The sequence below is a fragment of the Hypanus sabinus genome, chromosome 20 (genome assembly GCF_030144855.1).
Source record: "Hypanus sabinus isolate sHypSab1 chromosome 20, sHypSab1.hap1, whole genome shotgun sequence".
Lineage (NCBI taxonomy): Eukaryota > Metazoa > Chordata > Chondrichthyes > Myliobatiformes > Dasyatidae > Hypanus > Hypanus sabinus.
Window position 1 is genome coordinate 19,379,687 of NC_082725.1, and position 15,744 is coordinate 19,395,430.

The 15,744-nt window shown below is 41.0% G+C and overlaps 2 protein-coding genes across 5 annotated transcripts in view; one reads left to right on the forward strand and one right to left on the reverse strand.

Moving 5' to 3' along the window:
• Nucleotides 1–15,744, forward strand: part of lars2 (leucyl-tRNA synthetase 2, mitochondrial) — a 97,180-nt gene that overhangs the window by 78,818 nt on the left and 2,618 nt on the right. For 2 of the 3 annotated variants that reach the window (XM_059945178.1, XM_059945179.1), the window contains exon 20: nucleotides 10,012–10,139. In XM_059945178.1, the coding sequence (XP_059801161.1) occupies nucleotides 10,012–10,139 (128 nt within the window). Of the gene's footprint in view, nucleotides 1–120; nucleotides 254–10,011; nucleotides 10,140–15,744 lie in introns of those variants that run through there. The other variant, XM_059945180.1, reaches the window with a different exon arrangement.
• Nucleotides 3,152–15,744, reverse strand: part of LOC132378346 (uncharacterized) — a 32,835-nt gene continuing 20,242 nt past the window's right edge. For both annotated transcript variants that reach the window (XR_009506984.1, XM_059945182.1), the window contains exons 2-3: nucleotides 9,207–9,321; nucleotides 3,152–7,181 (exon numbers count right to left, since the gene is read on the reverse strand). The gene's annotated coding sequence lies outside the window, so the exon portion shown is untranslated. The remainder of the gene's footprint in view (nucleotides 7,182–9,206; nucleotides 9,322–15,744) is intronic.

The window sequence follows — 15,744 nt, forward strand, 5'->3', positions numbered from 1 at the left end:
CCGAAACTAAACTCGAAAACACTTGTTAGAAGTCAGGAGTCCTATTTGCTAATTGGTAATTCTTTTCATTGGATTTAGTTGTTGTTGGTAAGGCTGGCATTTATTTTCTGTTTCCAACAGAGAGAATGGTGCTAAGCTGTCTTTGAAGTCACTGCACAGAGTCATTTCCATATTGCATCAGAGTAAGGAGTTCTAGAATTTGGACCCAATATTTTTCATTTCGGGAAACTGTGTGACGATGTGTGGTTTGTCCTGAGGTACATTCACATATTTGACATTTTCTCTTGTTTTACTGAACTTCTCATAATAGAGTCAAGTTATCTTAAGGTTGATCAATCATGCGCTATTATTTCTCCAGATGACTTCCAGCTGCTGCTTAGCAAACAATTACAGGAACTGTAGATACATATATATTTCTTTACATCTTCCTTCCTAACTGAAGGTTATTTTTAGTGTTTGGCTTGCCTCAAATCGACAGTTTGTTTCGTGAAATCACAGGCTGGCAATTCCCTTTAAATAGCAAGTATTGTTGTTCCTATCTTCCGCAACAACCGCCATTAGGTGTCAGCTGAGGCTTGTTGGTGAGCATTCCTGTGTTCCATGTGGCCTCAAGTTGAGTAGAAAATTGGAGGTTCAGACCAGTCCTTTGGACAGATTGCAGTGCTGCCTCTCAGATAAAATCAAGGTCCCATTGGCTCTTGGATATACTTAAAATATCCTGTGGCACTTTTTTTTAAAGAAGAGCAGAGAGTTGTGACTGATAGTTGTCATTCAACTAATATCATTTCAAGTGCTTAAAACGTGTAATGGAGTAATGTTACATGCATCCAAACCAAGCATTGTACACCGTCAGTACCTAATAACACAACTCTGGCCTCATTAGAGAGTTGCAGTGTTTTTCATGCAGGTTATTGTCAGTAAGCTTGCTAAATTCTAGAGAAGGCAGCAGCAATCACATGCAATTGGTACACTGACTGTTCTGCTGTAAAATGCTTTTTTAAATCTTTTTTTGATCCTGTTTGCTAGTTGATTGTAATTAGATCCTGTTTCGAAGGGTTTATTTTACCCTTGCTGTTTGGATTTGTTATGAACCCCGTAACTGGGTTACTTACCAGCAAAGATAGAGAGGTCCGTTGAAGTCTGATGGTACTATTTTAACAGTATTTATTGATAAAAATACACAAAATAATATCAATGCAAACATACAGATAATATACGTCGTCAATACTAAATCTAAAAGCGCAGGTATAATAGTAATCAATAAGAAATAGCTCTATCGTTGTCTAGGGGATAATGTATTGTCCGATGGAAATATAAAAGTCACTGTAAGTTCGTTCAAGCTGCAGCGTTTTGGTTTGAGAGAAAGACGGGTTAAAACTTGCCCAGTCCTTTTATGATGTCAATCCTTCGAGAGTCGTTGGGAGTTGGTTTCCCCATTGTTAGCTAAAAGCCGTTCTTCTGTGGTAAAGGACACGGTTCCGGGGCAAATGGAACCGAACGCACATGGCCTCCCCACCGGCTTCCGCTGTTACGGGATCGTTAGCGTTTCTTCTGGTGTGTCTGAGGGGCTGTTCCCACAGACCCTCTTTTATCCTGACTCACAGGGTCTCAGATGTCAATCAGGTTGAGATGATGCAATCTCTCCACCAACCTCCCCCTCGGTTCATTTCCTGGGGCTTCGATGCATTGTACAGGATGCAATACACAAGTCCGGCTCCAAGAGACAATAGCCGGTATCAATGGGTCCATCTTTCGGAGGCCAGGTCACATTCCAATCTTTGTGAATTCTGCACGTCTTTCTCTCATTTCCTGGGTCTCCTGGACTGACTCCATAGTGATCTTGCGATTCTCACAAAGGAGGGGGCTACCCCGCACCCTTTGGCCCCTCAGAGCTGTGGTACATTCATAACACCCCCTTTCTTCAAAGCGTTTTCACCAGCGGTGAAAACAAAGTAGTACAGAGTCTTACAGGATTTTAGAACCTAACACAATACAAAAGTTTTTCTTTTCACTACAGAGTAATACAGTTATACATTCAATTCAGCATCTAGATAAACAGTCCGCGAGCACATTATCACTTCCTTTAATATCTTAACATCTTGTACCTTACTAAAGTCTTGTAGCGTCAGACTTCAATTTAATAACCATCTATTTTTTTTTATTTCTTTCCTTCAGCAAACAAGAACTAGAGAGTTGTGATCTTAGCTTACGTGTATTCTACAAAAGTTCATGCAAATACTAATCTTTCTGTTGCTTTCAAACTTAACAGGCAGGCTTCCATGGGGCTGTCTTTATTATTCACATGCTTTGTCGAAATCCCGTAAAGCCGGCTTTTGCTATTTAAAAATGGCGTCCCCATTAATCCTCGCCACATTCCCATGTGGCGAGCTTGGGTACCCTGGTGAAATAGGCTATCGCCCGCTTCTTTCATAGGAGTTATTTTATCAACACTGTGTCCCAAACTTAGACCATCTTCTGAATTCCACCCAATTCTTTAATTTTACGCAAGTTGCTAGCTTTCTCTTCGGGACCCTTCAGGCTATTAGCTTTCAGTTTGAACTCTTTGTTCAAGCAGCATTTCAAATTCTGCCTTTTCACACCACACTCTGGAATAACAATAGTACGGGGGGCCCCGTCATCTTCCGACTCAATCTGTAAGCGATCCGCAGGCTTTAAATTTTCTTCATTCGATTTGGGAACTACATATTTCCCGTTTCCTTCAATAATAATATTCATCTCCTCACTTTTGATCTCTGCATTAACTTTTAACACACCTTCGAGCACAAACACTTGGGAACTATCACTTCCCACTATTACCAAGGTTAACCCTTTCTTCGCTGAACCAAGTCTGTCTGACCCACAAGGACTGCCTTCCTTGCAAACTGAATCAAATACCTCAGACTTTTTCTGAGTTCCATTACTAGGTTCAGTACCACGTGCATCCACATCTTGGACACATTCCAACGGGACATTTGCCTCTTCCAAGTTTTCAATACCTCTACCCGGTCCAAATTCTAAATTCCCCTGATTCTCCCAGCTACTCTCTGGGCAACTTTGTCTGATCAAAACCAGACAGATCATCCATGTCCAACCCTGGACCTTTTAACAGCTCTATCTGTTTCTCATCTTTATCTTCTGCCTCTAGAACTTTTCTCCTCGCTAAAGGCAGGTCTACCTCCTCTCCCTTACCCTCTTTCACTTTACTACTCTTCATTTCCAATCTTTGTGAATTCTGCACGTCTTTCTCTCATTTCCTGGGTCTCCTGGCCTGACTCAATAGTGATCTTGCGATTCTCACAAAGGAGGGGGCTACCCCGCACCCTTCAGCCCCTCAGAGCTGTGGTACATTCATAACAGATTAAAGTATGTACTTCAAGTTAATTTCACTGCCAACTACTTTATTTTTCTATTGCATTTCCTTCTCTTAATATTTTTGAAGACCACATACAGTGAGAAAGCAGCCTTATCACGAGCTCCAACCTTCGACACGGTTGGGTCATTTTTTTCCGAAATTAAATTAGCAAAAGTGGAAAATCTGAAGGCAACATCACTGAGGTGTGACAGCCAAAGACCTTACTTATTCCACTTTCATTAACGTTACTTATTTTCCGTAGACAAATGGCCTTAAGAGATGTGACCCAGACTGGAGCCCGCTGTTCACATTTCTTAATGGTCCATACATATCAGGTCGAGATCTGTGTGGATTTTGCTGACTCAGACAGCAGCAGAGCTGAAGACAATATCCTGTATGACTCATAGACCTCAGTAAGTGTAATTGGTCATATGCAAGGACCAAAATAAAGCCCGAATGCAAAAGTTGACAGATAGAAAGGTCATGCCTCCCATCTTTGTCAGAGCTGTCAAAGGTTTTCAAAGCATCTGAAATTCTCTTGATATTCAAGAAACTGTAATGATTCTAAAATTGATGTAATGTTTAAAATATAATTATTTTTAAAAAGTCAAAATACAATTTATTAAAAAATACTTTTTCAAGCAAACAAAATAGTTAAGGAAGAGAATGCAAGTTCCCTTTCTGCCTTGAAGCTGTACATGTGACTTTCAAATGATTAGGCTCACACATTCTGCTCCAGATCTTAACAATGAGTGTGGTATCTGAGAAAATATTCCCCAGTGTTGTTGTGGAGTCCAACAGCAGAGTCCATCCAGCAAATAACCATCGGTGCTTGACTAGCATGATCAGGGCCCCCTAATTTCACACAGGAGTTCCAAAATTTGAAATTCACACTTAATATGGATAAACTGCTAGAAAAACCAAGGCCTTGTTTTTATTGTTTGGAATACTTTATTGATAGACAACTTTTTTAACCCAATCTCTTCCATGTTTGAATCAGCTTTGCTACTTCATGGTATTTCTATAGTCTATTCTGTTGTTATACAAATAATTTACTGACCATTAATTGTGCTTTAATTCTTTGGAAATTATTTAACAAATTAAAAAGCACAAGTTTTCACCTTTCATTCACAAAGTACTTAACAATGACTCTCCTGAAGTTAAGTTTGTTAATTTATGAAAGCCAAAGCTAAGTACAAAAATCGAACACAAGAATGTAGCTGTGCAATTGTGAAGTAATATTTTGTGCCTGTGGTAACTGAAGGTATTAAGACTTTGGCCACATGTTATAATACTGTCCAGTTTCTGTTGATCAGTCATTTCTTCTGATACATTAATGTTTGGTTAAAAATCTGCTTGGTCAATCTGTTTTTAAATGGCTGATTTTCAGAAAACTTATATTTAGGGGAGGCAGACCTTCTGATCTATTTTCAGCATATTGAATGACAAAACAAAAATAGATTTCTATCTGCCTTTTAAATCTCATTCAGAATGATCTACTGTCAGCTATGTACAGTTTGAAGTATAGCTCCTTTTCTCATTTTTATCGATTAAAGTCTTGCAATACACAGCTTGAGAGTTGGCCTGGACTTAGATCCTGACTCTGATTGGGCAGTTATTAAGTAGTGGCCAGACCGAATGTTTTACATGATCTACCCACAACAATTATGGGTCTCAATACAGTAGCATGACCCCACTTCAGTCTTGGACAATTTGGGGCAAGAGAAAGTTTAGATCTTTCTATTAATTTCAGTTTTCTTAATTCTGCTGCAAGTTATTCGGTTGCCCTAATGCCCATGCTGACCTTAGTGTTTAAGTGTACAAGTTTCCTACAATACTTAATTGCATGTAATTGAGCAATGGGGCTTGGTGAGGAAGCTCCTGAATGACTTTGAGTATTTTTATGACACCGTTTAACCATGTGGAGAGTGTCTGGCATCTTTTCTGTTTGGTCTGTAAATGCTGCCAGTGAGGACATTTGATTGCTGAATTCATTGGCAGAATTCAGATGAACTTCTGCACTTGTTGCTCAGTACTAGGTAGGTCTTTGGATTCAGAAAATGGAAGTTAGAACAGGGTGTTAGGGTAAGTACAGAGGTTCCAATCATGTTCAAACCAAAAGTTAATTTATTATCGAAGTATGTATACTGTATACACCTTGAGATTCATCTTCTTACAGGCAGCCACAAAACAAAGAAATGCAATAGAATCCACGAAAAGCTACACACAACAAAGATTGATAAATATCCAAAATGCAATAGAGGACAAATTGTGCAAATAATAAAAAAAGTAAAATAATGCATAGAGCATGAGCTGCAGAGTGCCAGAAGTGAGTCCACCACTTGGAAATGTACTTGCTATCATAGGGTATGCAGCAGCCAAATTGTCCACAGTAGGCTCACACAAATAGCTGATGGTAATGGACAGATCATCTGCTTAAGGAACACCAATTGGGAGTGAAGAATTGAACAGAACATGAGAGATCTTTGTTTCTTCTTAGAATTGTGTCATGCATTCTTGAAAGAGTAGGTGGGCCACTCAGTTGAGAAACAGCCCATTCAACATTGTCGCGCCTCCTCACTGTTGAACTGGAGTGTCTATCTAGATTTATGCTTGCACTACTCTGGACTGGGATTTGAATGCACAAGCTTCTGACTCATTGGAAGGAGTGCTAATGTTAAGCCACAGCTGATTTTCATTTAATGGCTTGGATGTATTTATGTAATAAAGAAAATGGAAACCATACAGCTTGAAGACTGTGCAGGGTTTTAAAAATGAAGTTTCCTCAACTTGTTCTGTTTTCCCTTGCATCTGCCAACTGCCTATCTGATGAAATATGTTCAATGTGTTTCTAATCATTTGTTGGTCACAGTCATGTTTTGATAGAATAAAAGATTGGATTGACAGGGTGATTGCCTAGTGAACATTGCTGGCATGGAAGTTTCAATGCCATTACAAGATTTCAACTTAATAAAGGGAAAATCGTACTGATCTCTACGCCAGATTTCCTGATTAATGTTCTCATTGGTAGATGCTCTGAAGCTCTAGTGGCAATATATGACACATAATTATATACTTGTTTTACATCGACACTACACCTTTGAATTGGGTATATTTTCAAATGTTTCAAAGGTACATTTAATGTCCAAGAAATGTATACAATAGGCATCCTGAAATGCTTTTTCTTTGCAACCAGCCACAAAACACAGAGGAGTGCCCCCAAAGAATGAACGACAGTTAAATGTTAGAACCCCAAAGTCCACACCCCCCCCCCCCACCAGCTCCCCTCCGTTCTGTGCATATGTAGCAGCAAGCAGTGATCCCTGCCTCCCCACCACTGGCAAAAAAGAAGCATCGTCACCCACCACCGAGCTCTCAAGTGTGCAGCAAAAGCTACAGCAAAGACAGACTTGCAGTACTCCAAAGACTACGCGTTCACCCGGCATTCGACATGCCATAGGCTCTCTCTCTCTCCCTCTAATAAGGCAGAAAGAGATGTCTCCGTTTCACAGCAAAAGGGGAGGCATAACAAACAACTCGCTGGTTTATGATATTAAAAGTCAGTTGTGTCGCTTTTTCTGAGCTCTGTGCCCAAAGATCTCAGGTCTCTGTGCGCACAGCCAAAGATCTTCTGGGCCCAGGACATCGACCTTCGATCCGCCCGTCTCCAGAGCCCCGAGGTCCTAGGCCTCTAGAGGCGAGCTGAACACTTAGGCCGCGCCCTTAGCACGTTAGATAACAGCCAGTCGTGAAACCCCGAGAGCGGGTCCCATTTCCGCAAAGAACCAATGTCACCTTGTAACTCCAGGTCAGGGTCTTCGAAAGAACCCTGAAAGGGAAAAATAAAGATATTAAAGATAGAAATGAAGCTGTTCCGAAGATGCAAGCAAAGGAATCACTGTTTAGCGCCATCCTCACTAAGCTCTGCCTTCCGTGACCTGCTAAAGTGGTGGTTGATAGATTCTTGATTAGTGAGGTCCTCAAAGGTTATGGGGAGAAAGAGAATGGGGTTGAGAGAGATAATAGATCAGCCACGATGGAATAGCGGAGCAGACTCGATGGTCTGAGTGGCCTAATTTAGCTTCTATCTCTTATGTCTTACATCCATCCCACCAACGCCATGCTTCTTTCCCCTCCTCCCACCCACTTCATCTGCCTGTTTGCTGACTGGGTTCCTCTCCCCTGCTGTTCCTGTCTATCCAGTCCACCTCCCTATTTGGTTCCATGACCTGCCTTTATTTCATATCAGCTCCTGTCACCTGCAGCCCTTTGTTGCCTCCATCTATCACCTCCCATGCTCTGTCACCATTCCATTCCTTCCTTTTCCATCTGTCTGTTATCCCTTCTCACTTGGATCCACCTATTGTTTGATAATTCTTGCTTCACTCCTTCCCTTGGTTAGAGTCATAGAAAAGTACAACTCAGAAACAGGTCTTTCAGCCCATCTTGCCCATGCTGAACCATTTATACTGCCTACTCCCTTTGACCTGCATTGGGACCATGGCCTTCCATACCCCCACCATCCATGTATCCATCATAACTTCACTCAGATGTTGAAATCGAGCTTGCCTGCACCACTTGTGCTGGCAGCTCGTTGCACACTCTCACCACCCTCTGAGTGAAGAAGTTTTCTCTCATGTTCCCCTTAAAGTTTTTACCTTTCACTCTTTACCCATGACCTGTGGTTATAGTCCATTCAACCTCATTGGAAAAAGTCTGCTTGCATTTACCCTATCTGTACCCCTGATAATTTTATATACCTCTATCAAATTTCCTCTCAGTCTTCAACATTACAAAGAATAATAGACAATAGGTGCAGAAGTAGACCATTCGGCCCTTCGAGCCTGCACCGCCATTCTGAGATCATGGCTGATCATCTACTTATCTACTTGCGGAAATGGGACCCACTCTCGGGGTTTCACGACTGGTTGTTATCTAACGTGCCAAGGGCGTGGCCTAAGTGTTCATGAACTTCTACCTTCCCACAGTGACTAACTTCAAAACTGAATAGAGTCCTAACCTATTCAGTTTTTCCTCTATTAATATAGATATAGAGCCTCAACCTGAAACATCAACTGTCCATCTCCCCGCACAAATGCTAAATTTATCCTGCTTTTTTGCACTAGGTTCCAGCGTCTGCAGTCTCATGTTGCTCCAAGTAATTATATTGCAGAGGTGCTTGAGTATCATGAGCTTCTACCTTTCCACAGTGACTAACTTCAAAACTGAAAATGTTATATAATTCTACAAAACCGTCTTTCACAACAAGTTGGATCACCACAAGACTTTCAGTTTATCAGTTCTTCTATTTGCAACAAGTTACTGATTATTCAGTGAAGACGTGCTTACGTGGCCCGTTCCTTTGGATTATCTCATACCCTTCTATTCCTTATATAATCAAGTTGTCCTGCAGCAAAGAATATTGCTCAAAAACATTTTTGAGTTTAGGCAATATTACGAGATGCAGTAAATCTACCTGGGTTCAGGAATTTAATTCTTACCAGTAGGAGCGAACCAATTCCATCCAGTAAGCCTGCCTATTGAATCTCACTTCACTTCACACACCACTTTTTCCTTCCGCTAGGGTACATATCATTGCCTCCCCCAAACCTCTGGTAATATTTGCTTTAAGAGACCGCATAGTAACATGATGTATTTGCACTGTGGCAAGCATGCTAACTTGCTCTGTCCAGAAGTTTGTTATAATTGCACTGGTTTGCAATATTTTCCAAAGTTTATAGTTGAGTCTGCACAGTAAGTCTGATAGTATCCCCTGCATGCCACAGTTCAGATCAAATCTGGTTGTTAAAATTGGCCGAATGGTTAACTAATGTTATACTTGGCAAGAACCTACCCATTAACAATTATAGTAATGGGTGTCTCCTCCAGCAAAGCGCCATTCGTTGCCTCCTGATTCTTCTCTAGACACCAGGTTTGCAAGCAGCATTCATTAGTAGACCCGAGAAGTTCTGGAGTGGAAAAAGAAAAATTAAAGATACAAGACAAAAATGGTCAAAGAAATCAACAAATGAGGTGGAGTGGAACATGATTTCGTGAGTGTGGAGTGAAAGGGTGTAGTGCAATTACTTAAATGCTTTCACAGGTCAGCATTTAAAATTATCACCTTGAATCCTAAAATGTAGTATGTGACATGTTTATCTAAGCAACATATCCAAATTTGGATTGGATACCAAGTTAGTTTAGTCTATTAATTATAATAATCTCTTTGATGAATATATAACCATTTACCATTGCTAATTAAAACCTTCTTTGGAAATGTGTATTTTGCAAATTTTCTGCCAGTTTTCCTACATCTACATCAATGATCACACTTTAAAAAGTATTTCATGGCTGCAAAGGATGATGAAAGATGATACAGGAAAACAAGTTCTTTCTTTCTTTATTAAGATTATAATTCATGTTAATTATAAGTCACATCATTCATAGTATGCGTGACTGGCTTTTAATAAACGCTGTTGAAGGGACCAGTACCATGATACTCTGTTGTCGCATAGTTTGAAAATCCAGTTTTGTGCGGAATAAACAGTATTTCCTTCAAGGTGTTGCTACTGCCACCATCACCACCAGCAATCCTTCTGGGAAACTACTGTTTAGTTGTTCTGCTGATGCACAAATGAATGATTTTCTTTGTGTTGCAGGTCTTTCCAGTATTCAAAATAAACTTGTCACTCATTACCAATGGGACACAGATGTGCTTTTTCAACAATGGCCAAGCCTGGATCCAAAGTATCTGCAGAAGCCAGACACTGTGCAGATGATAGTCAGGGTAAGAGCAGAAGCGTGAAACAATCCTTCCACATGGTATACTCATGTATATCCCTTATCTACGACACCAGACCTCTGTTGTTTTTTTTGCACCACTGAACTTGTTTCTGTTTATTTTTAAGTCTCTCTGATATATTCCAATTTATTTTGTTCCCAAGGAAACCACCTCCTTGTGTCTCCAAGGTGGGTGATGCATTGGAAGCTGTAAAATATGACTTTTTTGGCTTGAAGTAACAGGAAAAATCCATTCAGTCCCAATTTCTTCCTGTTTGTACCATGGCTGATCTATGGTCCGGTTCCATATCTATCCATCTCCCTGATGGAGATACTTCTGTGAAGACAGGGAAACATGGAGACATAGGTCTTTCAGTGAGCAGGTCATGATTTCCTGATTCCAAGGGACAGTAGATGGATTTTTTTATGCTCTCATTTGCTACTTAATTCTCAACATATTTAATTCTCAGAGATGAGGAATTTCTTGAGTCAGTGCGGTGAATCTGGAATTTGCTGCTACAGGCGACTATGGAAGCCAGAACACTAGGTGCATTTAAGGTGGAGTTTGATAGGTTGTTGATTAGTCAGGGCGTGAAAGATTACGGGGAGAAGACAGGAGAATGGGGTTGAGAGGGAAATGGATCAGCCATGATGAAATGATGGAGCAGGCTCAATGGACCAAATGGCCTAATTCATCTCCTATATCTTGTGGTCTAACCTTTTGCCATCCAAGGTTTGAATTATGCTTGTCTCATCTGGGAAGAGAGATCACTCTTTACCAAGTGTAAAGTTTCCTCGCAGAAGAAGAAGGGAATGTGATATTGATGCTGTGGCTCTGGCTTGTAATGGTTGACAGTCCCCTGTCCTTGGTCAGAGTAGTATCTGCATCTTAGTAGATGGGACTTTTTTCCTTATTTTACTCATTTTATGGGGATCAGATACCATATCAATAATCATGTACAATTGGTCACTTTGTTGTAATAATTACATTTGTCAGAGCCTCAAGGACCTGAAACACTAGTTGGGTTAATCAGTAAATAGCAATATCTTCATCAGTATCAAAATGATACTTTTATCAAGATGCCTTCATAGAGATTTCGACACAAGATTTAGGAAGAAGTTCTGTTGCAGTTTTGAAGTAGTATCACACTGTTAAAAATTGTGTATTTCCAATAAGATTTTAAACCAGGCCTCTTTATTGAATGTAAATCAGTGGAGTAATCTCTTATAATGGAACAAATATTTGTCTCTTAGACATCACCAAAAAGAGACCATCTGGTCATTATCTCTTGCTGTTTGTGAGAGATTAGCCATGTCAAGTTGGAGTTCTTGTTCTTCTTTGAACATGTGCAGCTTCCCCACTTGAAAGAGATTGAACGCGCCTACCCGAAGGTTTTTTAACCAGATTCCACTCAATGACCAAACAACTTTTCCTTTTTTTTCTCCTTTTATTTTTCACAAGTGCGGCAGTTTGATAGTTCCGTTGGTTCCATCAGTCATTAGTCATAAGTCATAAGGTTAGTCATAAGTCAGTCATTAGTTTAGTCATAAGGCATAAGGTGAAAAAACTGGCTGCCTCTCGGACTTTGTAGATGAATTTCTACCTGCACAGTTTCCGTTTCTCTAATGGACCGTTATGGTCTCTGACTGTTATGTTTTCAAACCGGGTGAACCCTCCCAAAGGTTCCGAAGCTCTTCTTAAGCTTCACGCTGTTTCCGAGAAGCGCCTGTGCGCGATGATCCCCGTGGCGTAGCCAGCACTAACCCAAACACAGTGACAGCAGTGCTCTTTTCCACAAAACAGTCTCTCATGTTACTTAAAGTTCAGCATCTTACCGCAGATTCCAACGCTGCTCCCGGACTGCCGCCGTGACGCTGCGGGCCCCCCCAATGTTCCGGGCAGAAGCAGCACTCAGGCAATAGGTTCCGTCCGGTCTATCAGTGAATTCTTGCTATTACTTTTAAATATTATTTTCTTTTGCTTCTAGGTCCCAATACTTTCTAGAAACTCAAGTTTGGCTTGACAAGCCATGTCCAGTTTGCTTCTTAAAAGAAATTTGTTGTGATGCCAAAAACCTTGCCCACCATGTTCTTTTCTCACTTGTCAATGCTCATTAAAGCAGTGGCATTGTTTCAGCAGAATCTGACTTTCTAGCCATATATTTTTGAAGAAACATTAGAAATCGTAGCAGGACTAGACCTTTTTAGGCCCTAGAGCCTGCTTCAGCATTCAATAAGATCAAGGCTGAGGATCGACTGCTTTAACCTTACATCCTTTAATTCCTCTAAAATCCAGAAAAGCATCTTCAGCACACCAAGGTAAAGAATTGCAGAAAATCACTATGCCCTGAGTGATTGAAGACTGCTCCTTGATTCAGTTCTATGTGGCCTTTACTTATTTGGAAACTGAACCTTGGTCCTGGACTCTTCAGCTCTGGGGAAACTCCTGCAGGCATCTATTTTAATGAGGTTGGTTCTCATTCTTCAAAAGAAGAAGAGCCCAGTCTACTCAACCTCTTCTTTATGATAGACCTCCATCTTGATGCCATCTTAAAAACAAATGGGTGTTTTTATTTCTGTAGGATTTTTTACTCTGCATGTTGGTGCAATAGCATAATCCCATAATGAAGTTACATGGACATTTTCAATTTGGTATGAAAAATGTGCATCTGACTTTATGTTTAACAAATTTTTTTTCTGCATCATCACAGGGCATTTCAATAAAACTACTTTCATGTTGAATTCATCTCCTATTTAAAAACATTCATTGCCTTGTGTCTCTGTCCCTCTCAAGAGTTCAACTGGAAATTCTAAATCCAGTTGAATTCTCTGTGATTATTCTCTACACGTGTCTCAACTTGTCAGAGGATTTCTGTTTTATTGAAATCCCTCAAGACTATTGTAAGTAAAAAAAAATGCTGTCCATTTTTATCACACCTAACATTTCTCAGCTTAGCTGTGACTCTGCTATGTTGAGACACGAGAATGTGTCAGTGACATCTGTGTCTCATTCTTGCATTCAGTCCTGCAGAGTGTAATAAACTCTTTGCAATCCCTGCACACCTTCAGAAAGCCATCAAATTGTACAGACAGAAGTGGGCTCTTTAGTCTACCACAACCATATGGACCTTTAGCTACCTCCACCAATCTCACTTTCCTGTGATAGGTCCATGTCCTTTTTCCTATTGCATATTCATTAGCCGGTCTAAATGTCCCTTAAATCTGGTGATTGTATCTGATTCAAAGGCACATGGCAGCAAGTTTGAGATATCAATGACTCATGTGTAAATAAAAAAAAAAGCTTTCCCTCAGATCTCTATTAAAACTCTTCCTCTCACCTTAAACCTAGGGCATTTTCTTTTTGATAAGTCTACTGAGGGAAAGGTAGTGGTTCCTCTACCAAAGGAAGTGTAAAGCACTCCTTCCCTCTGCTAGCCTGAGGGTCACCCTTGCCCAAAGTGTAGCACCTGCTTAGCCCTCCGATCTGGATCATGTCAAGCCATGGGAGCAGGTGGTGGATAGTCGTATGAGTAGTTGGTGCAGATCACAAGTCCTGGTTATGCAACTGCTGACACCAGGCAGACAATCTCTGAAGAGTATTGATAATGACAGGTCACTCATTTTGTGAAGACACTGCCCAGAAGAAGACAATGGCAAAGCACTTCTGTGGAAAAATTTGCCAAGAACAATCAAGGTCATGGAAAGACCATGATCGCCTTCGGCATATAACAAGCAAGCAAACTATGGAAAAAAAGATTCTGACTATCCCCCTATCTATGCCTCCTAGAATTTTATACACCTCTATCAGGTCACCTCTAAATCTCGTTCGCTCTAGAGAATAGAAACGCAGCCATCCAGTCTCTCGCCATAATTAAAGACCTTCAAACCAGGCAACACTAACTTCCTGTTGAATTTTCTCTTCTCTCTCCATGGCAACCACATACTTCTATTATCTGGTGATCAGAACTGCACACAACACTCCTGTGGTCTGACCAGGGTATTTTTTCTATTCTCCCATTTGAGTGAGTTAAGTACAGATTAGCACTGCTCTAGATATAGGATACTAACCAAATGCCCAGAGTTCTGCATGCAACAAACAATTTTTACCACACTGACCTTGGAAAGATGAGGTTCTCAGTGCAAGATCTTGTCTTATCTTTCATTGTTCATTACCTTTGTACTGGCAATGCTACATTTTTTTCTGAAGTTAGCTCCGAACCTGGTTTAATTGCTGACCAGCTCTGCTTTGCTGATCATGGCCAATACAGCTGTAATTTAGTGCAGTGGTTAATGGCTCCTGTTTGTAGGCAGCAGTTTGCCTGAATCTGCTCGATTAGGGAAATGTTTGCATCCTGTTTTTCCTCCTTGCACTGACTCACCTGATCTCTTCACACTTCCCACCAATCCTGTGATGAACTGCAGACACAAATTAGATTGAACAAGGGTAGGACCAGATTTGGCTGAGATTCCCCAGCACTGAGTCATCCGTCTGTCATTGCCCAATTTCACAGATGAACATTGGCACAATGCCAGAGTTTGGAACAGTTCCTAGTATAGAAATAACATAATAATAGGGAGAAAAACGGCAGAGGTGGAGGTGAAAAGAGAACCGAATATGGACAGCGTATCTGTGCTGTTTGTCTGTGAATTGCTGGATCCATACTTCTGTTAAAACTGCAAGGTATTAACGTCGTGGAGAACTATATGTCATTGAAGCTCCGAATCTGCATCTGGGTTTAATCGTAGATGATTGAGATGCAATGACAGGAAACACGCTAGCAGGGTTTCAGAGGGCCCAGCAGTAACTGTGGTGCTGTCACCATATTCTCTTTGCAATGGTAAGTCAAGCTTTGGAATGCTTGCACTTAATCTAAGCAGGAGATTTGTAAGAGGACAGACTATGGGTAGATTTTTTCAAAATAGAAATGGGAAGGTCTTTTTTCTTTCACTATCAATAGCTTGGGGTCCTGCTTTTTATTCATTGGATCAGAGGGGAATGAAGAAAAGGTGGTAGGGTCCAGAATCCACAGTGTGAAAGAGTATCGGAAATTGACAGTCACCCATTTTACAAAGCCAGGGCTACAGACAAAGCACTGAGAAGTCAGATTTAGGCTAGATAGCTTTTCCTGGCAGCTGAATGGTTTCAGATTTCTCTCCATGGTCTGTACTGCCGTGATGCGGCCACACTCAGGTTGGAGGAGCAACACCTCATATTCTGTCTGGGTAGCCTCCAGCCTAATGGCATAAACATCAATTTCTTTAACTTCCAGTTATTTCTCACCCCGTTCCCATTCTCTCTCTTTTTTTCCATTCCCCATACTGGTTACTTTCTCGTCTCTTCTCTTTATGTGCCCTTTGGCTCCTTCAGGTACCCCTCCTCCTTCCCTTTCGTCTAGGATGCACTGTCCTCGCCTATCAGATTCCTCCTCCTTCAGCCCTTCACCTCCTGCCAGCTTCTTACTTCATTCCCCACCCCCCCCTTCCCATCCACCTTTCCCCTCATCTGGTGTCACCAATCGCCTGCCAGCTTATACTTCTTCCCCTCCCCCACCTTCCTATTGTAACTCCTACCCCCTTCCTTTTCAGTCCTGAAACATCGACTGTCTATTCCC